Genomic DNA, 24,382 nt, shown 5'->3' on the forward strand with positions numbered 1-24,382 from the left:
TACTTCAGAATCTCCCAAATGGAATATTGTATCCTATTACACTGTTACTGCATTGTAGCTCGTTTATTACTCGTAAGAACATATTTTATTTTGAAATACTTTATCCGGAAATAGTTTTATTTACACTTCGCTGCGCGTGGTCAGGACCAACAAGGAGCTGGGGAGATCAGCCGCTAACAGGTGGGAAGTACTTCAAACTAACCAGTTATTGTTGGTGTATTAATATTGAACCAAACATGTTTTTGTTTATTTGTTTACTATACCACAAGCTTTACAAACATTTACAGATGTAGCATACAAAACCCATGTAGTGGTATTGAAAGATAGGTCAGGTCGAACTATTCAAATGTCTGTCAGTGTGAAAAAACATTAACGTTAATACTCGTGACAGAGAGACCGCCGACAGTTTTGTCCTACTTTTTTTTATTCATTCGGCGTTAAAATGTATTAATTCATCACTTTCCTTTCACTACAGTAACGTTACACCACGGAGTCTGCGCGGTAAACCAGTTGTAGTTCACTAGTTGACGTGTAGCGTTAACGTTAATTGATAGACGGTTAAAATGCTGCCGTAACAGTTACGTCTTTCCGTCAAAACTGCTTCAGGCACATTTAACGGATTCTGCACGAGCTGGCTCCCTGTTTTCTCAAACTTGAACGGGGTTTTCCGTTCATTTTTCTGTTATAACTGTTCTCCAATTGACCTTTTAGGTCCCGTCACTTCTGTCAGAAGGTTACGCTGGAACTGGCGCTGAGATTGAATAGCGAAAGTTTTGTTTTCAAAGAGTTACACTAGTCAAGAGTGTTCAATAATATCAATAATATCTCACTACTGTTGGACTTTCAACGTGAGAAATGTTGACGGCCGGTTCTGCAATAGACTTACATTACGGTGGCTGGCTTGTGTTTGTGTGTGTTAGTATGCATTATTGCAGTAAAGATAAAATACTATAATGTATACACATATATATATATATATATATATATATATATATATATATATATATATATATATATATATAGAAAAGCATAGAAAACATTAGACAGGTGGACAGAGACTGTACAATATGACGACTGGGGTCTCCATGACACTAGCACTACAGGTTTTGAGGTGAAAGGTGACTCGTGTCTGATTGGCTGACATCTATGAACCCACCCTTCTTTCATTGGTTCCTTGGTATGCAGGCCCCCCTTCCACGTGCCCCCCTCTCTCTTCTGTCTGGCGTTATGCACGCGCTAACGGATCAAGTGCCACAGGCGATAAGGACAACTTTGATGTTGCAGTCGCTGAAGAATATTTGAGTGATTTACTTTTGGAACAAGTTGCTCCTGTAAAACATGAATATATGTTTCTGTGGGGAAACGACACATTGTGACGTAACAGCTACGTGAACGTGTGTAACGTGGAGTTGCTGAGTCCGACCAGCTGAGCTATAACGTAAATCAATGTGAAGTACAAATACAAAGCTCTCGTTGTACAAATACAATGTAATGGAGTACAAGTATATAGAAGCATGGAATGGAATTACTCTCATTAAAGTACTTGAGTAAATGTGTATTTAGTTACTTCCCACCATTATTTAGTTATTGTTCGGCATTCCCATATTGATATACAGTGGTGCCAAAACACTGAACAAATATTGACATATGCTTAAAATGTATGCAGAATTTTTTTTTCAAACTATACATACAAATATGTAATTATTCGGCAATCAAGATACAAAGGTAAAAAGTAAAGTCATTAATGTAGGATAACACACAACCATGAGTCCCAGAAACCAACCAGTATTTCCAATTCTTACCCTGCCTAAGGTGTGCTGTATTTCAATTAAATTATAATAATATAATTATAGAAAACAATGTATATTATATTATTATATATTATAGTATCATTTTAGATATGTTTCTCTCGGAATGTGTTCCATGAATGCACAATATTTACTTAAATATTACATTTATTAAGACTAGATTTTGACAGAGCCCTTCTACATTACAGGGCCTAAAGATTTAGTATTAAAAAAAGACAGTAACCACCATGAGGCCCCTCTCATTTCAGTTTGTATTGTGCTTTAGACCCAGTCAGCCCAGGGGCCTTTGGGGTCCCTTGGGTTAGTTTCCCCTTTAACCTGGTTGATAATCCAGTATAACAGAGAGTAAATGATCCAGTTAAGGTACATTATCACCGACTGATTGAGTTGAAAAATGTATGTGACATCATCGTCTGAAACAAAAGTACGTTTCTGTGATGGTGTAGGTTCACAACAGACATTTCTGAGGGAAGTGAAGCTCTGATTCAATATAATATTTGCGCTGCTTTTAAAAAAGCAATACTGATTGTTGTTTGAACCTCATTTGTGTATAAACTGCTGTTCCAGATGAGTTCTAGCTGAAACGTGTTTGTTTTTGACCACAATGAATAAGAAGACGTTGGTGCTTTGTTCCTTTTGGTTTTAACGTATTCCCATTTAATTAAACTGTAACCATGCACAGCATTGGATTTGTTATTTTTTAGCTGAATATTGTCAGTGTAGGGCTGTTTGTCAGACAAAACCAGCAATTTAAGGACTTAAATTAAAGAAATTGTAAATCTAACTTTTCAGTATTTTGGGACATTAATTAGCCTCATGGACTCTAAGCGATGTGAAAGCAACAACAGTACGCCACAACGCGCTGCTGAGTCGACAGGACAGCTTCCTCTCTGCAGTTTTTCCTTTGATCAGCTTTTATCTCACTCTCACCTAATCACCTCAGCAGCCCACACCTGGGTCACAGGTCACTGGGGGAAAGGTGAGGTGACCAGGCCGCTGCTTTAACCTGGTGGCTTTTACAAAGCACTTAGTTAGGAAGTCCCATTTCTATTCATGTCGCATAGAACCTACAGATGAACGGGGCTGTTTGCATGCACAATACACTATTGTGGTATAAAATATGCTTTATATTTTATTGTGTTGGTAACAGCAATTACAAAAATCCCAAACTCAGAATGATTCGATCTTCCAGCTTTTGCTGTCTCATTGATCTTCTCTGTGGATTAGTACGTTTATTGATTGTTTACACCGAGTCAATCAGGCCTCCGTGGAGCAAGTGTGACCTTTGATTGGGAGATTAGCCGAGTTGTACCTTGTAACAGAATCTTTGCTGGGTGTTTTGTCCCAGTGGATATATATATATATTTATATATATATTTATAATATCCGTGTGAGAGCAGAGCGAGTGGTCGGTTGCCGTAGCAGCAGCAGTAATAGCAGCATTCTCGCGGTCGCTGTCGGTGGATGTTCAGCGTGGCTGCTTTCTGTTACAGGTGAGGGGGGGTGATTCAAAAGAATAGAGCGGTACACTGACATAGAGAAACAGCTCTGTTTTGTTCTTATAGAAGATAAAAACAACACGATCGTCATGTCATCTGTCTGCGTGCAGTTGTTGAAACCTATAGATACCGAGCGTAGCCTTGCACAGGTTGTTCCACCTCAGAAGTTGGCACAGTTACTTGTCAGCAACCTTCGAAGCATTTAACTCTGTTATCCTTTGAAGTATCTCAATGACTGGGGAAGAGTTGATTTGTGGTAAATACCTCCGATTGATAAAATGTCTTGAACGTCTTCGATCCTGTGACATTCACAGCAGCTATGAGTTGTATTTGTATTTGTATGTGTTGTGTGTAAGGTATGTTGTTGTTTTGAACCTGTAACCGTTGTAAAGTGAACTGGAAGCTATCCCCACACCTGAGGCATTATGAACTAGGAAGGAGTATTTTATGAGTCTAGCTATATTAGGATTACAAAAAGAGCAATATTAAAAAATGGACAAACTTGAAGCAGAGCTTTAGAAAGAACACAATCTTCCCATCACAAGTGAAAAGTTGAATTGGGATCCAGTTAATAAACAATAGCTTTGAAACCGATGATATGTCTCTCTACTTATGCTACTCTACATAATAGTATAACATTAACTCATTGTCACTTGTGGCCACAGTGGGATCATTTAAATGCTTATAGTATTATTTCATTTCAAAATGAGAAGAAACGATTACTTTAAAAATGCAAAAAGGAAACACTCCTACAGATGTTACATTACGTTATTGTGTCACCATGAGACAAATCAAACTCTCTTTATCATGTGATATCATTGCCAACAAGTTAGCATGTAAACTGAGAGGCTTTATGAGAATGTAAGTGCTTTTCACATGCATTCATCATCAGTGAATATTCACTCCAACAAAGAGGGGGATGACAGTAAGAGACTGGTGCTCACTTGTGTCTGTCTGATCCGTTTGCTAATAGAGGACTGATTTGATTTGCTAAACGTTGGTGTCAAATCAGTAGAGCTAGTTGTTCCAGGTCATTGTCTTCATCCCCAAGGTTCACATGGAGGTGGACCTGTCCCCGTATTACATAAAGACCTCACACTGTTTCTAATCTGTTTATTCTTAAACAGCTCTTCTGCTCTGTCTCCTCACCTGTGTGACCTGTGTGTGTGTGTGTGTGTGTGTGTCACCACACTGAGAACCTTATTCCCCACCTGTTAAACACAACCTGCTCAACTTGTCCTCAGAGAATCTGTTAAACATACGATACATGATCTAATTACACTACAATGTGAGCCGCTGTTATTATTCTACAGTAGTAGCAGCAGAACAAAGAGAGCAGGCTGTAGAAATAAAGCTTTGCTGGAGGTCGACCTTCAGTGAGCGTGGATTTAAGAATTGAAAAAAGAGAGCTGGCGTCCTACATGAACACAGAATGTGTTTGCCAAAGTTGGAACAGTTTTGGTTACATTATTATATAGCATTGGTCTAGTTTAAATTTCCGACTGGGAACTTCCCAGTTCAAAGTGAACGCAGCATCAGCTCCACCCTCTCGTGTCACTTCTGGTTGCCAAAAACCAAAATGGTGACAGCCAGAATGCTGAACTCAGGGCTTCTCAAAACAGCAGTCACTGTGACTACGTTCACTTCTTACACAAGTCACAAGATGTGTCCTTTTTAGCCAGGCTAGGCTCTAGGGAGGGCTCTGTCAGTCCATCACTTTGGTCCTGCAGAAACAACTCAACAACTCTTGGATGGAGTGCCTCCGCCGGGTTAACGTTTGTGGTTCAGGGTGAAATATCTTGACTATCAACTGTAACTAGGATGGTTTGCTTTTTAAATTTGCAGCAAACATTCCCTAGAGAGTCACTTCTAATGGCTTTGGTGATCCCCAGACTTTTCTTCTAGTACCACCAAATATACCACGACTTTAGTTTATAAACAAATACCTGAAAAAATAAATGACATTCCTATCAGCCTCAGCAGTCTGTGTCCAACGCTATTCATCTGAACAAGGCTAACCAAGCTGGTAAACCTGGTGAACGTTACCTGCTAAACATCAGTGTGTTAGCATCGGCTCAGTGACAATGTTAGCGTGTTGATGTAAAAGTGTAAAAAAGTAATTAGGGAATACTATCGACAAAGGTGTCCCAGCATATATCATTCGTGAATACTGAGGACACGGCTGTATGTATGCTTCATTACTAGAGGGTAGAATTGTGTAAAGATTTAACTAAGCACAGTACAAACACACAGAATGTGGGATGTTAAAAGCAACACACCTAAAAAAGTTACGGATCAAAATGACTTGAAGTGACAACTTTATAAATGTAAACAAATGAATGACCGGTCTTCTCTTCCTCTCTTTAGGTCCCCTCCTGGCCAGCCTCCCGCCTCACACACTCAGTCCTACAACACACCCTCGTCACCTCACCTCAGGGCCATCAAACACACCCACAATCCTCCACTCCATCCACGTTCACAAACGGGTACACTCTCCACAAACAAACACTCGTCTTGTATCTCATCAGCAGCATCATGCTGAGCCAGGGCTTCCTGCAGAAGCTCAAGTTGCCAGATCTGGATGATGTCAGCGAGTACATCAGGAATGTCTCCACCCCGATGTTGGTCAGCGTGGGGGCCGTGGCTGCTGCGACAACCTACTACCTGGCAACGCGGCCCAAGGCCCTCCCGCCGGTTTGTGACCTCCGTATGCAGTCCGTTGAGGTTCCGGTGAGTAAAATGCACGGATGCGTAAAGAGGACTGCTGTGTGATTTAGTGTGTCCCAATACACAGCATGCCACAAATACCAGGATGTTTTACTATATCTATTGTGACCCACAATCCTTTGTGCAGCAGATACATGAGCGAGAGGGTCAAAGTTCAAGGTGCCATGTTATGAGGAAGTAGTATGTCCCAAATGAATGCATACTGCATGCAACAGTGTGTATTTTGTAGAAAGAAAGAGTTACATGCAGAATGTAGACTGATGAGTCAATTATCTTAATTTAGAAAAACAAATCATAAAAAATAAACACAAGACGAATGTCTAACTCATCTTATTAAATTAGAGAAAAATTTGAGGTGCACAGTATATCAAGAAAAAGAAAAACCATTTGATTTGTAACGCAGCTGTGGATGCAGTATTGACGGCAGGGCCCTGTTAATTGCATAAAGCAAAAACATTCAGACATGTAGAGTCGTCCCCTCAGCCATCAAGACACTACTGCATGATGTATGTTTGTCAATCACTGTTGTAACCTAAAACCTGGACAAGTGCACATGCAATGACAGATGATTTTTGGCTCAGCACTAGTTCTCAGCTAGCCCCACTATGAACCGAACTGTAGCTATATGTGAATGAAAGCTGATGTCGGATCAATCATTGTTTCTTTTGTCAGGGTGGAGAGTTGGCTCGCCGATCAGTTCTGTTGAACGGAGACGCTAACATGTCACATTTTTACAACGATGCCAGGACAATGTATGAGTTCTTCCTCAGAGGGGTTCGAGTCTCCAGTAAGTCACAAATGTATTGATATGTCATATTTATTTGAGCTACTCCAGGCTGTCAGCCCATAAAGTAAAGAAGCCTTTCCTCGTACACGTGGTTCAAACTTCATGTGCTTGATACCCTGCAAATACATTAAACTAGAGCACATTGTACTTTGTTCATTGTTGAACTTACATTACATTCACTTTACTTTTACTTTACATTTACTTTCACTTAAGTGAATTCATTTGACTTATTGTAGATTACTTCAATGACTGAGCCGTATTCTTTGACCCTGCACTTTACTGAACACTATAAGCCCCAAAGTGTCGAGTCAGCAGTCTTCCCTGGTTACATCGCAACATGTTGCCACCACTATGAACAACGTAGTTTAACAGCTGCCCAGAACCATATGTGTGTTTTTCCAAAAACATGTGTCTTATATGTCAGCAGCAGAGTATACAGGCTAGGAGGTACAGTATGTATGTGTGATAAGAAGGTGGATTAATATACATAAAATGATCTTCATTTCTCTAATTCTCTGCCCCCCCCCCCCCCCCCCCCCCCTCTGTCGCTCTCCATTCATCCTCAAGATAACGGTCCCTGTCTGGGCTCCAGGAAACCAAAACAACCGTATGATTGGATGTCCTACAGAGAGGTGAGAGTTACACATTGTAGCTTTAGTAGGGCTGAAGGTTGCAGGCGACACAGTGGTGCTTTTCATGTATTTAGTGTCTAATGTAGCTTATTTAATGAATCGTATTTCCTCTAGCTCTGGAAACGATAATGGGGCAGTTCACCAGTTTTACACGTAAAGTTCAGTTAAAGCAGCTACAAGGAACTTTTTTTCTTTTTTTTTGGCGTCCTCTGAGGATGAAAGCGGACGTTTTTTTTCCCCCGGAATGAAGACTACATTTCCCATGAGCACCACCGCCTTGTGTCGTAAAAATCTTCATCTGGCTAATGCATGCATTTGTTCTGTTTTTGTTTACTTATGTAGGTCATATAGAGGCATCAGGAATACATTTAGACTGTTCCATAACTAATTAAAAATCCCTTGTAGTACTTTTAACATGTCATGAGGAGCAGTACTCCTCCGACTGTGAGAATAGTTCTTTGTCTTCTGTGGCTCTGGAGGAGAAAATAATCCATGATGATGTCGCCAAGTTTATCTCAGATACAGCTATGTCACAACCCGGCTCAAGGCTACACAAAGGAGGAGACCACCTGAAGAGTAGAAGAACTAAAAAGTGTATTTCACCTAACTAAAAGCAAAACGAGTGTAGTGAGTGTCACTGGTCTCCTCTCTGAAGTGGCCTATTCAGAGACGGTTGTCCCAGCTGACAGATTATACATTAATAACAAAAAGCCTGCGTTATAAACTGGGATTGTGGAGTTTAAAGTCATGGGCATTTACATGGCAGAAAAAGTGGTGCATTATGGGACGTGTAGGATCCAGTATTTTTTCAGTTTGATCCACACTAGGCTTTAAAAGTCAGAACATCTAGGCATCTAGGTATTGATACAAAAGTCACAACACATGGCATATGCCCTGTGCCCTTATGATTGTTTAATGAGGCTGAACAAAGCTCAGTTTACATAGCGGTTTGTTGGTGCAGCATTAACATGTGTGTGTGTGTGTGTGTGTGTGTGTGTGTGTGTGTTTCAGGTAATGAAGCGAACAGAGAATCTGGGTTCAGCATTTCTTCACAAAGGACACTCCAAGACCACAGACCCCCACGTTGGCATCTTCTCTCAGAACAGACCTGAGGTATAAACAAACCTTTACCCATCGAGCCTGATCGCTTTAATATCACACTGCTTCACTGACCCATAACGTAGACACACATTTTTAGATTCAGTGTGACTTACAGTTTTCCGAGGACATCGTGATGTCCGATGTCCATTGTGAATAAACGTCAAAGATTCTGCTTAGGAATCTCCAAAGCATCACATTTTTAGGTTTTCTTCAGGATCAAATTAATCCAGTTCTACTTGTCTGTACATTCTCGGGTACATTGAAAAGAGGAACAGCTAGTAGCCAATTCAGCGTACTTTAAATGGTGCTAATTTGCCAAAATATAAACAGAAAAATTGCACAAAAAAATGGGGTCTGAAGTTGTAGGCCACAGTGTTCATCACTGAACCCATGATATCAATATAGTTCCTGTGTACAGCTTTCAAAGCATTATGGGAACTGTAGTCCCGCAACTCAAAGCGTGATTATCCTCCAAAAAGAAGTAAGACAAAGAATAAAGGCCTTACACACTGAGAGCATGTATAGTCTATCTGCTATTGCTGTTTCTGAGTAACTGTATTACCCTATAATGCTTGCGTGTGTGTGTCTATGTGTGTGTGTGTGTGTGTGTGTGTGTGTGTGTGTGTGTGTGTGTGTGTGTGTGTGTCTGTGTGTGTGTGTGTGTGTGTGTGTGTGTGTGTGTGTGTGTGTGTGTGTGTGTGTGTAGTGGACCATGAGTGAGCTGGCATGTTACACCTATTCTCTGGTGGCAGTCCCTCTGTATGACACACTGGGAACAGAAGCCATCGGCTACATTATAGACAAAGGTAAACCCGAGCAGTGACATCATAACGACATGTGCTTCCATGCCCTTATATGGCAGTGTTTTATTGGTGAAGAACTGTGTGTGAGCTGATCTGTGTGCGCGTGTCGGTGCGTTGTTTCTGCAGCTTCCATCTCCACCATCGTGTGCGACGTGGCAGATAAAGCCAACCTGGTGCTGGACTGTGTCCGGGACAGGAAGCACTCTGTGAAAAACATCGTTCTGATGGAGACCCCCAGTGTGGACCTGGTCAACAGGGGGCAGCAGGCTGGGATCCACATCCTCAGCCTGCAGGAGATGGAGGTCAGCAGGTCTTTCTTCCGTCCCTTAATTCCTCTGCCTTTTTTGTATGTTCAGTTGTTTATTTTTGTTTTCATTTTTCTCTTCACTTAGTTTGGAAATATTCGATTCCCTGACGGGGAGCCATAATGTGATGGCAACCTACATAAACCTTTATAAACCTGTTGAAAAACTATTTTGGCTAGATTTCTTGTTGTGGTGCCTTCATTCCAGTTGTCATGTTTTGTTATTTTGTTTTGATATTCTTGTTATTACTGTGTTCTCTATCACTTGATTTCATCCACAATGGCTTCATTAATGTGCTTTTCTTGTTGCGCAGGCCATTGGGAAGGCCAACCATCGGCAACCAGTGGTAAGTAAACAGTATCCTGTAAAAGAGCTATTCCCAGTTGATACTTCAAATGGTGACCATGTGTGTTCTGTGGCACTGTTTGACCATCGACTCCCTGCAGCCTCCACGACCTGAGGACATGGCTCTCATCTGCTTCACCAGTGGAACAACAGGTCACACACACACACACACACACATGAGTTTCACCCAATATCATTTCCATTAGTATCTGAAATATGCATTACATATACACTTAAACTCTAAAGAAATGGTTTGTGTGTGTGTTTGCTTTCAGGAAACCCAAAGGGAGCTATGTTGACACATAAAAATGTTGTGTCTAACTGCTCAGCCTTCATCAAAATGACGGAGGTGAGTGTGATTCTAGAGCTGTTAAAGTTACAGTGAAACAGTCAGAGCGTCTTTATTAGGAGGATTTTAAAGGATTTCAATTAAAGGGGAGGAAGGTTTCCTTCTGTACCTCCTTTCCTCCTCCACCTCCTCCGCTCTATATCTACCTTCTCTTTTCCTTTTCCATCTCAACCTCTCCCTCTTCCTTTCCTTCTATACCTTCTTCCCTTCTCTACCTCTTCCTTTTCTCCCCTACTTCCTACTCTACCTTTATCTTTCCTTTGCTTAAATAATAATTACTCATAATATAACATGACTGTAACTGACGAAACTGTTTTTGCTGATGTACTAAAACATATTTACTGAGGAACAAAGCAAAGGAGAAACCAGAAATTAAAAACTCAAAAAAGGAACAAATATGTCATTTCAGGAGAAACTCAGAAGGAACATAGTGCGATGCAGTGAAAGCACAGGATAGACAGGAATGTAAGAAAAGGAGGGGGGAGGTCAGTGCAGATTTAGCTTTATTGGTTAAAAATACCTCAAACCCTCTGCCGAATCAGAATCCAGATGTGCCCCCATATTTTCAGAGGAAGAACCACTAATGGAACATTATCAGTGTTTGTTGATGAACTCTCCCCTCTTCTCTCCAGTCGTACGCTAAGACCACCTCAGAGGATGTCTTGCTGTCTTTTCTGCCTCTGGCCCACATGTTTGAGAGGGTGGTGGAGGTACAACCGTTAACGTGACTGTTTTCCCTTCCTGTCTGGTTCATGTCCATCGGTGTGTGTGTGTGTGTGTGTGTGTGTGTGTGTTTGTCTTCCTGTCTGTGTGTGCACGCCGTGTTTTAGGTTTCCTGTCCATTGTCTCGCAGTGATGTCCATATTTCCTTCCTGCCCTTGGCTCATATGTTTGAGAGAGTAGTCCAGGTATTGTTTGTCGCCTTAGTTCCCATAGTTCCCCTTTTTGTTTAAGACCAAACATTATTCCTACAAACCCTTGTGTGTTAACCTCCCTTTCATTTCATACTAAGCTCTGGTGACCTCTTAACTCCCCTCTCTATCTTTGTGATATTGCTGACAGGGAGTGATGATAGTGCACGGAGCCAGTATTGGCTTTTTCCAGGGAGACATTCGCCTGCTGTCAGATGACCTGAACACACTGAAACCCACTGTGTTTCCTGTGGTTCCCCGTCTGCTCAACAGAATGTATGATAAGGTAGGTGGAGCGCTGCTCCTGAGTCTGGTGAATGTTCAAGACTTCACCGTAACCACCATTTTGCATGAATGTAGCATCAAGATAAAGGATGATGATGCTACCAATTATGGTGAGCCTGTGTGTGTGTGTGTGTGTGTGTGTGTGTGTGTGTGTGTGTGTGTGTGTGTGTGTGTGTGTGTAGATCTTTGGGCAGGCCAACAGCTCCCTGAAGCGCTGGCTGCTGGGATTCGCCTACAGGAGAAAGGAGGCAGAGATGAGGAAAGGCATCGTGAGGAGAGACAGTATCTGGGATCGACTCATCTTCCGAAAGGTTCAGGTACGCAGAGTCAGCAGCACGGTTTACAAACTCCTCGTGTGTCACTGTATGGTCGGCTGCTACATCTCCACGAATGTGTTTTTTCCACAAGGGCCGGTTGATATGTCCAATTCATTCCATTAACTTGATATTTTGTTTTTGAACAATCTGTAAAATGTCTCCATTGTGAAAATGAAGTTCTTACAATAAGCCCATTTTAATCTTCCTGCATTCAGCAGGAAGGCAAGTTGTCTGTCACTAGTTTGACGTTTTGACATCATTCTGTATCTGTCCAGTGTTGTTCCTCATCGAGAACTTTCTCTGTCAATGTAGCGCGCATCAATCATTTGTTTTGCTTCAATCGACTACATTTACCATCATCTCTGATTGTACATCCACATAAAAGGTGGCAAATGTTTCCCTTTAATAAAAGCACCTTTGTTTACAGTTCGCTTTAAATTCAGACACTTTGTTTCATGGTGTTTGAAGACACAAAGTCATGTAAGATACGCAGACACAGGTTTAAGTCATATGTAGGATATCTAGGGACATATAATAATTCATATGTGCAATAATGTGAAATCAGCTGTTCAATCTTTACACTGATTACATTTAAATTTTTTGACAGTTTCACTTTTTTATTAACTCTTGCTTTAATTTACTAATGCTTCTTGTTATTGCACAATCCCCTTTTCTATTGCCACATTGCAGGAGATTAATCAATGCCTTGTATGATAAGCTAAGATATGAGCACACAGTAAAATGTGAACAGCATTGGTTGATCTGTTGGTTAGTTTGTGGTATTGTGTGGCTTTCATCTACAAACTAACGTGGCGTCCACAGCAGTACATTACTTAGCCTCCGTACCGGTATTCCAAACGGGGAGTGTGCCAGGGGTTTTAAGCTTTAGACAGCTGTAAAGGCATAAACACTGTGTGGCATCTTCAGATAGACGTGAATGTGTTGTGGATGTGACTGATAGAGCTGTAGCACTAACTCTACAGGCCAGCCTCGGAGGTCGCGTGCGTCTCATGCTGACAGGAGCTGCTCCCATCTCCCCTACTGTGCTCACCTTCCTCAGAGCTGCAGTAGGCTGCCAGGTAACACACACACACACACACACACACACACACACACACACACAGGCCCTTGTTTCACATGTTATCCTATCACCTGTCCTGAAAGTAGAAATGCTGCTGCTTGATCTCGACACGCTCATCCACGCTCCTTCTCTGTCCCCAATAGGTTCTACATTGCATAATCCTGTGCTTGTAGTAGCAGTAGTAGTCATGATAACAATAATAATCATGTGTTTTTTCTTTGTCTCAGTTCTATGAAGGTTATGGACAAACAGAGTGCACTGCTGGATGCACCATGACCATGCCCGGAGAATGGAAAGCAGGTAATAAATACAAACGACTTAATTCATGTGTTACAGCCCTCAACGCTCTGAGTTACAAAGAACAAGTTGATCACTCTGAACTGGACCTCATGCCCACAGGTCACGTTGGAGCTCCTCTGCCCTGTAACTCACTGAAGCTGGTGGACGTGTCCGAAATGAACTACCTGGCTGTGAACGGGGAGGGAGAGGTGAGACACAAAGACAAGCAGACGTCTTCGCAGAAACTCTGTCTTTTACCATAATATCACGTCACTCATACGCGCTGTGTGTTTGTTTCTAGGTGTGTGTGAAAGGCCCTAACGTGTTCCAGGGCTACCTGAAGGACCCCGAGAAGACTGCGGAGGCCATCGATGCAGACGGATGGCTTCACACGGGAGACATTGGAAAATGGCTTCCTGTAGGTTAAGTAGTGCCGTTCTGACTTATGTTTAAATCAACCTTGCTTCGTTCATCTCAGCTCCACACATATTTATGTGGTAATTTGATGAAAAATCTAATCCTGTGTGCATGTGTGTGGACAGAACGGCACGCTGCGGATCGTGGACAGGAAGAAGCACATCTTCAAGCTGGCACAGGGGGAGTACATCGCTCCCGAAAAGATAGAGAACGTGTACATCAGGTGCGATGCAGTGGCGCAGGTCTTTGTGCATGGAGACAGTCTGCAGGTACGCGGAGGACATTCTCATTCTGTGTGTGTGTGTGTCACAGATGTGTGTGCTATTCATTCCTGTGTAACTGCCGTTGCTGTATTTGCTGTATTTACCTTGTAAGTATTGTGTTTATCTCCAGGCGTGTCTGGTAGCAGTGGTGGTACCTGACCCCGACTTCCTGTCTAGCTGGACCAAGAGGACCCTGGGACTGGACGGCAGCTACCAGGAATTATGTGGCAGAGCGGTAATACTTTACACAGTTTGATCACAGATCACACAAAAAGGAAACTAGGATGTAGTAAACAGCTGTATTTCTTTTTAATTCATCTATTTGTGTACACAAAACATTTTAATTCCACTAAAAGGCTATAAAGGGGTGTGAGGCTGATACGTTTATTGACACAATAAGTAATCAGCTGCCAGCTCAAGACTGGGCTCCCACCAAGCAGTTGTAACACCTCAACACCAACTGCAGAAGTTCTTTAGTCGAGGACAGTCAACAGTAAGCAGAGAAGTCCAAAATGGATTCGTAAAAGTAACCATCCGGCTTTGATCACTCCGAGCGGTTACTTTAATGAATGCAAACTTCAGCAAACCTTCTGAAAAACAGAAAACAAAAGACCATAGACAATTCAAGGTTGAATTATTGTAAAAATGTGCTCTTCTAATGGAGTTAAGTAACATCTATTTAAAAATAAATGGAAAAGAACCTGATTGGTGGTGCTGATGGAGGGGTACTTGAGTCCATCTGGTAGGGCTGTGGGCTACATCAGGAATGATGTAGCCCACATCATTGGGAACTACTGCTATAGATGGGATCTACACAATATTAAAACCTTTTAAGCCCGAGGGTCCCCCATTTGGACGCAGAGTACATAAAAACTTAAGAGAGTTTTGTGTTAAAAGTAACTGGCAGAGAACCCACGAAGAACGAATATAATGATGTTATAGTTCTGCAGAAACCTCAGCGTCCTGGGAACAACATGAACTCGGTCACTTCTACATGAGACAAACACATCTCCCATCAGCCAAGCAAACAAATAACAAAATATCATAAATCACAACTTGATATGACTGGGACAGACCGGAGAAAACAGCTGCTACACTCCATTAGCAACGTGCTACCTACGAACATGCAGCATGAAAAAGCATGTCCGCCTGACGGAGATTACGGACATAGTTTCCATTTCTCTCCCCGGTAAACCATCGCAGAGATATTCAGCTTCGAACACAAAAAGTCACACAGCTTTCATCGAATATTGTACTTACTTTTGGTCGAATCTCAGCGAAAAAATGGAATATCTCCGTACTTCCACTGCTTGGTATGTCCAGCTGCTGGTGCTCCGTGTGAATCCGTTCGATTCGTGTCTCTCCGACACTCCTCGGATTCTTTGGAGGGTTGGAAGCTCAGCAAATTAGATTTCAGAGATGGGACGTTTTTGAGCTTTATTGGCTAATAGTGCTGTCAATCATCTAGCTTTCAATTCCAGGCAATTCTATTGGCTCCTACGGTTCGAAGGATGTCTCAATGGTGAAAATCGGAGAAGGGGGGGCTGAGATACAGCCCTGAATAGAGAGAGTGGCTGAATCTGAAGCAGTATTTGACCTTAAACTAAACAACTAAAAAGGGCTTAGAAAGAGCTTAAAACACTCAAAAAGGTCCAATCTTCTGTCTTTTGATTCATTGAACATCATGAGTGATACATAGAAGTGATATAGAGTGTTTTTGAATTTAAAAAATACTTTTTTATTCAAATATTGGAATATTTAATCAGTTTTTGAATTTTATATGCTCTATATTTTATAAATGTTTCACTGTATCTATGTATAACTGTGTATAGAGAGCCTTTATCAGTTGTTATAAGAGCTGGGAATATTTTAAATCTTGGATTTCCATAATTTCCAAAAAACAATATCCTGAAATTGCTGTTTTTCCAGGGCGAGCTTTTGAATTTGAATTGAAGTTGTGCTGTGTTCCATCCTTATCTTATGTAAACCTGTAACATGTATACTGATATTTCCATGACTTTTCACATCTCAAAAATAGATTAAAAAAATATATATTTTTTTTATTTATTTATTTATTTATTTATTTTTTACTTTAATTATACACTTAATTAGGTATTTCTTATCTTTATTCGAGCTGAGGCCTGCAAATAGGCCTCGTTTATAAAAGGTTTAAGTACTTAACATGTACATGTACAGTCAAATTCAATATAATAACTACAACAAATACTACTCTAATTAAGACTGTGTCAGAAAGCCGTAGCCCATGCAGCGAGTGTTAGTTGAAGTGACATCATTATTCTGAGGTACCTCCCTTTATTATCTGTTCAGGAAGTCAAGGCGGCCATCTTTGAGGACATGGTGCGATTGGGCAAGGAAGGAGGCCTCAAGTCCTTTGAGCAGGTAAAACACTTGAGTCATCTTTTCCTGTGCACCACTTGGTAGCTCTGTAGACTCTGCAGTGTTCATCCAAACACCTTCATCCTGCCAACATGTGCGTGTTTCCTTTTAGGTGAGGTCCATCTCCATCCACACAGAGCAGTTCTCAATCGAGAACGGCCTGCTCACTCCCACGCTGAAGGCCAAGAGGAACGAAATGCGACAGTACTTCAGAGCCCAGATAGACGAGCTGTACGCTGGGATCAAAATGTAGGAGGAGGCCATGAAGGAGGAACAGAGACACACAGGCTACCACAGGTGTTTGTAGGGGAGCACAAGCTGAAGCTCACAGAGGAAGCAAAGGATCCTCTCAGACCAAAGGGACACTGTTGAGTCCTCACGGCCAGTAACACTAGAAACAACAGCAACAGGAGGCGCTGTAGCCTTTAGTGGAACTTGATTCAGAGCATGTAGAACTAAATCAGTGCCCTTTAGGATCTATGGCACAGAATACAAGACCTCTGAAGGTCCAGAGTAGAGTTCATGCTTAAAATACATGTGTCTGTTGATGAAATAGTTTTGCCTTTGCTATGTACAGAACTAAATTCTGTGATAACGTGTTGATTCTAATCAGCTATTTTGAGATATTTTCATTAAGGATGTTTTTAAAAGGGAAATATCAAAGTGCAGCTCTATAGCATCTCAGGACTTTACTGGCAGGATCCACACACAATACCTCCTACACACACACACCCACACGCCTTTTCATTTCAAGCATCGCGGACGACTGACCACTGAAACGGGTTCCCAAACAGCTCCACACACTGCAACCTCAACATGTCAGTGTCTTTCTCAGATGTCATGGTTGTGTTTCTATAGTTTGTTCGGTAGAAAGTTTAAATCCACAATGGATAACGGAACTGTTTCTGTTGGGTTCTAAAATCTTGGGTCCAATTAGCACCCTGTTAACCAGCAGAGTGAGCCATATTAAAGATAATCTAACAGGGAATTCAGGTACTAAAGAACATTCAGGACAAAGGGAAACTGTCAGTGTTTTTAATTTATTTATAGTAACATGAAGGGAAGAGATTTGCTAAAGGAATCAGTTTTCTTAAATTATTATTATATGCTGAAGAGTGAAACTATGCGTTTCAAAATTACATTGTTCACAATCTAAATGAAATCCTTTTGAATGTTTAAAGGTTAAATTTTTTTGAAGTACTTTTGATCTTGCTATAACTGTTTGTTCTGTCATCTCAGATTTGTTTTGTAAAGATTTGAATTAAAAAATCATCAAGAGAGCTGTGTGATCTGTCCTTTGCTTCATCGGGGCTGTGTGATCAGGTAAAACTATTTAAATATGTAGTTAAGTTTTAGTGAGTCCTATTATATTTACCGTACTGCAGTATTTGTATATACATGGTATCTTTGAGGCCAGGACATTTTTTATCCTAATATATTTTTTGTAGTATGGATTTTGTTGTTTATATGCTCTACACTAAATTAACAACAATTAAAAACATCTTTTCCTAGGGCCTGAAACTACTGTTGTAGTTGTATTGTAGTTATCTTTATGAACATATTCATTTTACTGCTGTTTTTCTGTTTCATTTTGTTCGCTTAAAAAAACATCCTTAGAGCAGATACTGAACGCTTTCGCTTCCCGTAGGACCGTAGGATCTGCTCGGAGAAGCAGTTTTTACAAAATGTAAGTGCAAATATTTACTAAAGGTAAACTACATCCAGACTATATCACTGTAAAATGAATACTAAAACGTTTTGATTTATTCACATAAACTCATTTTGGGAGGTCACGTTTTCTTCATTATAAATTGTACCATCTCCCACCCCTATATATTTGGAATGGCACAGTCCGGAACTTGAATCATTTTGCGGGAAACTGCTTCTATCCAATTCGAGCTACGGAGTGTTCAAATCTGTTCAAAACAAACGTGTTTGCTACTTGTTCAAAATGAGGTGAGAAATATACATTTTAAGTTATAATCTAACCGATATATGAACCCATATCTATAACACACAACACTCTTTCTTATGCTGGTAAAGTCACAAATGTAATGTCAATGTCTGACAACATAACGTTAAGTAACGATACAACGGTGGCCTACTTGTTGACCTTATAACGTAATGCTAGCTAAATCACAACTTGTAGAATAGCTTCGTGCTGTTCGCAACCGACACTCAGTAACGTTAACAATAACGTTACTGTAATCTGGAAGATGTGTGTGAGTAAAGTGGTTAAACTAGCATAGCTTTGGCCTTTGTTTTAAGTTGTGTTATTATAGTGTATAAACATACCAAATGGTAGACAAGCTAGCGTTAAGGTTAATGCTAACTAGGGACCAGAGTCATTTGTTTGGAGGTGTCACCTGGTTGATGATGATGATGAGGAGGAGGGGGATGATGAGGATGATATGCCCCTGTCTTGGTTTCCACAGTGCCAAAAACGGCAGAAGAGCCAAAGTGCTCACGGTGCCACAACAGCAGAGTCAGGTGAGTTGGTCACTGTAACATTTGCACCATTCAAATTGAAGTGCACTATGATTTGTAATAGCAGTAGTAAAAGGGATAGAAACAGGTCATTCCCTTGTCAGCTGAGTTTTTCTTCTCTCAGTAAAATGCAACATTATGCCTTTAATTGTGTTATTACACCTTGTTGTGTAAAGAAAGCGTGATCAACTGTAAATTATGTAACTTGAATTGTTTTCTCTGTTGTGTTTGAATTCAGAAAGGTTCATCTAATGATCATACGGATTCTCCCAACCTGTCCTCTATAGACAAAGATAGCTTCTTCGAGGGACTGCAGCTGAATTATGGTCAGTTTATTCCACTGTAGGCTATATCATGTCTCAGTTTATTCACAGTCGCCTTGTTTCCAGAGCCTAGCATGATGTCAAACCACCAACATTGTGCTGACCAGATAACTGTCTGTCTTGCTTACAAGGTAACCCTCTGCACAGCACGGCCGTGGAGGAAGATTTGAACGTCCCAGAGGAGGATCAGAGGAACGGAGGCAAAGCCGAGAGGAAGGAAGTTCCTCAGATGGCGAAGACCGCTGTAAAACAGCAAGGAGCTGCCATGAAGAGGAAGGAGACGGAGAGAGACGGAGAGAATGAGGAGAAGAGAAAGAGGAGCAGGAGAAGTACCGGAGGGACGAGGTGAGGTCACAGAGGTCCCTTTCCAGTCCACCAGGATGATGACAAACCATCCACAGAGACCATGATGATGATGATATGACTATAAAGACATTCTTTTAAAGAATGTAGGACATATTATTGAACAAAATAGTGTTTATTCTACAAATACTAATTTGAAAAATAAGTACAGTTTGTTACTTAGTATTTACATGACATCATAATTACAGATGTAAGGCAAATAACAGTTGAAATGAAAGGTTATTATCATTAAATAACAAAGTGACTCGTGAATCGGACAGTAAAGTAATGCTACATGGATCTGTAATGATAGTTACGTGGTTAACTTTACGTTTCACACACCATGTATCGAGATACGTATCAAATCGTCTTGAATAGGAAAAATACACAGCTGTGATACCGAATAGAGATCTATAAACACATACCAACATGTCAACTAATGTACAAGACACATTTATACATTCATACATTCAGAACTTGCCCCCAAAGCAAGTTTAAAAAAAAAAACTAATTTGAAGTGAATAATTACACATGGCCATGTGTAATTATTATTATTATATATATAAATTCAATCACAAGTACAAAAAAAAAGAAGAAAAAAAAGATTGTCATGAAAAGCATCCAAAACAGTGAGTCTGGTCCGGGTCCAAAGGGTCTGGAACGTGGAGCAGGGATTAGAGTAAAGGGTCCGTTGATGGGGCAGCTTGCAGAAACGGTGGTGTGGCACATACCGGTCATAACGGCCGTGCACGTTTCTGTTCTGAGAGCTAATAGTCTGTGTTCCCATCAAATTATTAATCTTGCCTCTGTGTCCCAACAAGGCCGGTGGAAAATCAGCAGACGAAGAAAGGCAAGAATAGAGAGAGTGAAACAGGAAGTGGGAAGTCCAGTGACGCTGCACCACAGGTAAGGAATTGAAGGATGAAATGTCTCCACCAACAAGGGTAGCATCTCTAGTATACCACAGTTATGCTAATAAGGTCATAGCGACTTCTTGTGTTAAGAACATGTGTTTGTTTTTCTTCCAGGAGAAAGCAGACCCTGCCCATAAGAGAGTTCTGTCCTCTGAGGAGGAGGAGGATGAAGATGGGAGTTGGGTAAGGACTAACTGCAGCAGAGCCTAGCATCCACAGGAATGTGGCGTTCATTTGAACTCTGTCTTTATGTTGTTTATTCAGAACCCAAGTCCAAAGAAGACCATGGTTTTAAGTTTGGGCAGAGGCAGAACGTCTGATAAGTCCAAAACTAGAACTTCTTCTTCAGGTGAAAACGTGTGTTTTAACTCTGTGTAAAGGAACTATGCTCATAGAGTTTCTCTCTGAGAGTTAGATAAGAACATGTAAAGCAGACTCTCAACTCTGTACATTCAATATGAAGCTTGAGCTAGGAGACGGTTAGCGTAGCTTAGCATAAAGACTGTTGGGCAGAGCTAGGCTAGCTGTTTGACCTTTATTCAGTCTTAATGCTAAGCTAAGCTGACAGATATTTGAATAGTATCAGTCTTCTCATCTAACTCTCAGCAAGTAAGCAATTTCTTTAAAGGTTAGGTCGTGACTTCCTCATTGTTTGTGGGTGTATTTAAATAATAATAATACTTTTTATTTATATAGCGCTTTTCAAAATTCTCAAAGACACTTACAAACATTAAAATCATCATATTTATAGCATTCTTTGCATGAACTGGATGTTTGAGGTTGTTTTGTCTTCACTAGTTTCAAATCCTAAGTTCAGCTGAATCATTCCAATGGAAAACTGAGCTTTTTAAATCGTTTTCATTTATTCTATTGCAAAAAGAAAGATGTTTCTTACTATTGTTGTTGAACTTTGAACCACAAATCTTCCCACATGAAGGCAGTGCATCTGCAGGACCAGAGAAGGCCACCAGAGAGCAGCAGAGGAGGAAGAGGCGTGGTGGAGGAGGAACAGAGTCCGAGGTGGTGCTGGAGGCCTTCCTGGACTTCTGTGACCAGTACAGGTGAACTAAGACATCCACACAAGTAGCCTGAGCTCCAACCACACCATAACAACTACTTCTATCCACAAGTTACATTTGTCTATGCAAATATTACAGTTGGAGATGGTTACATTCTTTTATGTGTTTCAGAGAGTCTGTGGAGTCTAAAGCAGTCAAACAGGCTGTTGATTCTTTCTCCTCCAATGTGGAAGAGCAACTGTTGGAGAAGGTCAGACTTTACCAACTCGATGTACTCTGTGATACAGAGGAGTTTAAGCAAAAAGAGAAACAGTAGTTTTCAAGATGTTTCCGGTAGACATTTAGAGATTCAGACTTACTTTTGTTCACCAGAAGAAGAAAAACACTTAATTAGGATACAAAGAAGTAGTTTAGCGCTTACAACCACCTTTTTCCCAAAGTTTTCCCCCAAAAATAAGCTGCTATGACATCATCATGGAGTTGATTTAGTCCACAATAAATGTGACTATACAAACTATAACATATCCATCAAAACAGAAGTGAATAATACTGATTCAAACTGAACATGTTTGTTCTCTGGTGTTTTCTTCTCTTCCAGATCTCGTCTTCCAAGGACTTCAAGATTCTAAAAAGAGAGAATGCCAAGGTAACTATGGCAACCAGCCATGCTAGAGGCTTTAGGGATGGAAATGGAGTGATGCAGGGATTCTGTGTGTTTGGATGCAACCTTGCAGGTTATCATCTCACTGGTTCCCTCCACTAAAAGCCAACGGCATTTCATCATTGGGTTTTGGATCAATTCAGAAAATAATCTCTGTGTTGTGCACAAACAAACATAAACACACCAGGGCTGACACACTGACATTCTGTTGCACGTCCTCAGAGGGCCTTTACAATTCTGGACATGGAGAGGACTCTGCCGAGGTGCCTGAAGAGTAAGCTGTACTCCACGGTGTCGAAAATGGTGTGTTTCAGAGGCGAGCAGGGAGAGAGTCGAAGGTTTTTCAGGTAATCCACTTCTGCATGTGTCTGATATTAACGCCTATTGTTTAGTCTGCACAGATGTTAAATTATTTTACAAACACGTTGAAGTGTTGAGCTTGATACAAATGTGTCACGGAATTACTGTATTAATCTTGAACCTGAGGACACATGCTGAATACTGGCCACCATCTTTTAAAGGCTCAGTTCACTCTCAACAACTATTGGATGAATTTTGCACAGACATTCATATCCACCATCACTTTTGAGTGAGCACTGACTTTTCCTCTAGTGCCACCAGGAGGTTGTGCTTTGTGGTTTTGAGTGAAACGTCTCCACTACTATTGGATGGATTGCCATAACATTTAGTGCAGACCATTTATTTCCCCCTCGGGATGAATGATCATGAGTTTGGTGATGCTCTGACTTTCCTTCCAGCGCCATCATCAGCTCAAAGCTATAATTTGTCCTATACTTTGTTTAATGAACAAATACTAGCAACACCAAAGTGAACATTAGACACTGTTAGCGTTGTCATTGTGAACATGTTGGCATGTATTAGCTCTAAGCACCACCGTACAGCCTCACAGAGCCTCTTGGTCCCGTTACATAACATCGTGCCACTTCATGGCAGCCTGTACTTACTTTTGCTTTCGGTCCCGTTGGTGTTTGTGTACGCATGTGTCAGGTGGGTTCTTCGATCCGCACAAAGACACAGAGACTGCTGGAAGCCAAGCATGAGCTGATGAGGTGAGAGGAGGTTCAGATTCACAACACACACCAGTTTACTTTTCTACAAACTCAGTTTACTGTAAGATATTTACTGTCTGTAAACTGAAATTATATTTAGTCATTAAAACATCCACAGGGACTGCCAATTAGACGCACTATTGACACACCAAAAGAACATTTTCAGTGTTAAAAACTATGATTAATAACCTACAACCCTCAACCTACTTAAGCATGCTGTGAACCACAATGACCGTTCCGCTGTGTGATCGGTCAGGGCAGAGAGGCAGGCGTGGTTGCTTGAAAAGGAGAAAGCGGAGCTTGAAGTCCGGTTGGCCGATCTGAGACAAGGCCACGCCTTTTTGCACGACATCAGAGAGCTCAACAGACAATACCTGGACTACCGACACACACACCCCAAAGAAAAGGAAATGGTACACACACACACACACACAATCAATTCACATGAAGTGAATATTGACCTTAGAAATAATGTAAACCATAACTTGATTATTGTCTGGTTATCTGTGCGTCTTGGCCATAGGTACAACTTTAGCAACACAAACTACCGTTACCTTGATTTGATGCTTTAAAGCGTTCCAATAAAACTCATAGTGACGTACTGCTTCCTTTCCTCCTCTCGTCCCGTCCAGTACGGGACGTCCAGCTTGCCTGCTCTGCTGTTGGAGACCAAGCATATTCAGGGAGCACAGCATCAGCTGGGAGTAACCAACAACCGCCTCAACAAACAGCTGACGAAGAACAAGACTCGGAAATAGTACGCCATGCCATACCCACACAGAATGTACACAGGTTAAAGACTCAAAGACTGCATAGAGCAATACTACGTCCGTTTTAAAGTCTAATACAGAAAACACCTTCACATTTTGCATTATGTGTTGTGGTTCAGATGTCATTATGTATATAGCCCAAATCCTGCCCATCCTGGATCATCGCTAGATTATAAACAATAGTGTAAGTATATATAAATGCAAAAAAACTATTTTTTCTTTATGGTGTTTTTTCTTGTCAAAATAATACAAGAAGTTCTATTTCTGGGTGATGTTGAATGTGTGTAGTCAAATTAGTTTCCCTCGTATGAGTTCTGTAATTCTCTCTCATAGAAGCATTAAATGTGTATCAAATACTGTAGTTTCAGTTTCTCTAAATAAAGACATCTAACCGAAAACTGGCAGCGTTCCGATCAGTTCTGAGGAACTGATAGAACTGACGTGTTCTGAGGAACTGTTAGAATCTAACACGTTAGAGTCTAACGTGTTC

The 24,382-nt window shown here is 41.0% G+C and overlaps 2 protein-coding genes across 4 annotated transcripts; both read left to right on the forward strand.

The window, feature by feature from the left end:
* The first annotated feature begins 135 nt into the window (after positions 1 to 135).
* On the forward strand, positions 136 to 17,586 carry LOC137875190 (long-chain-fatty-acid--CoA ligase 1-like). Of its 3 annotated transcripts, none has more exons than XM_068714223.1 (21): positions 136 to 180; positions 5,675 to 6,037; positions 6,707 to 6,821; positions 7,389 to 7,453; positions 8,465 to 8,566; positions 9,261 to 9,360; positions 9,484 to 9,659; positions 9,976 to 10,008; positions 10,109 to 10,160; positions 10,283 to 10,356; positions 10,989 to 11,066; positions 11,419 to 11,553; positions 11,735 to 11,869; positions 12,853 to 12,948; positions 13,178 to 13,250; positions 13,350 to 13,438; positions 13,531 to 13,647; positions 13,772 to 13,915; positions 14,040 to 14,144; positions 16,238 to 16,309; positions 16,419 to 17,586. In XM_068714223.1, the coding sequence occupies exons 2-21, from the start codon at positions 5,843 to 5,845 to the stop codon at positions 16,557 to 16,559; spliced, it is 2,097 nt and encodes a 698-aa protein (XP_068570324.1). In that variant the 5' UTR covers positions 136 to 180; positions 5,675 to 5,842; the 3' UTR covers positions 16,560 to 17,586. The 3 variants fall into 3 exon arrangements, with proteins under 3 accessions (XP_068570324.1, XP_068570322.1, XP_068570323.1); XM_068714221.1 differs by lacking the exon at positions 10,989 to 11,066 and adding an exon at positions 11,187 to 11,264; XM_068714222.1 differs by lacking the exons at positions 136 to 180; positions 10,989 to 11,066 and adding exons at positions 3,220 to 3,301; positions 11,187 to 11,264.
* Positions 17,587 to 18,194: 608 nt separating this feature from the next.
* Positions 18,195 to 24,248, forward strand: cenpu (centromere protein U). Its single transcript, XM_068715356.1, has 13 exons — positions 18,195 to 18,262; positions 18,742 to 18,796; positions 19,032 to 19,119; positions 19,248 to 19,461; positions 20,280 to 20,364; positions 20,487 to 20,555; positions 20,637 to 20,721; positions 21,310 to 21,433; positions 21,563 to 21,641; positions 21,990 to 22,037; positions 23,061 to 23,122; positions 23,379 to 23,535; positions 23,755 to 24,248. The coding sequence occupies exons 1-13, from the start codon at positions 18,258 to 18,260 to the stop codon at positions 23,878 to 23,880; spliced, it is 1,197 nt and encodes a 398-aa protein (XP_068571457.1). The 5' UTR covers positions 18,195 to 18,257; the 3' UTR covers positions 23,881 to 24,248.
* The last annotated feature ends 134 nt before the right edge of the window (positions 24,249 to 24,382 follow it).

The sequence above is a fragment of the Cebidichthys violaceus genome, unplaced genomic scaffold, assembly GCF_023349555.1.
Source record: "Cebidichthys violaceus isolate CVI_PGR_0920_01 unplaced genomic scaffold, fCebVio1.0.p SCAF_2, whole genome shotgun sequence".
In the NCBI taxonomy this organism is placed as follows: Eukaryota; Metazoa; Chordata; class Actinopteri; order Perciformes; family Stichaeidae; genus Cebidichthys; species Cebidichthys violaceus.

Coding starts and splice junctions, on each gene's coding strand:
- LOC137875190 (XM_068714223.1), top strand. CDS start 5,843: ATGCTGAGCCAGGGCTTCCTGCAGAAGCTCAAGTTGCCAGATCTGGAT. Junction 7,454..8,464: donor ATTGGATGTCCTACAGAGAG/GTGAGAGTTACA, acceptor TGTGTGTTTCAG/GTAATGAAGCGAACAGAGAA. Junction 13,251..13,349: donor GCCCGGAGAATGGAAAGCAG/GTAATAAATACA, acceptor TCATGCCCACAG/GTCACGTTGGAGCTCCTCTG.
- cenpu (XM_068715356.1), top strand. Junction 20,556..20,636: donor AGGATGAAGATGGGAGTTGG/GTAAGGACTAAC, acceptor TTGTTTATTCAG/AACCCAAGTCCAAAGAAGAC. Junction 22,038..23,060: donor TAAAAAGAGAGAATGCCAAG/GTAACTATGGCA, acceptor CGCATGTGTCAG/GTGGGTTCTTCGATCCGCAC.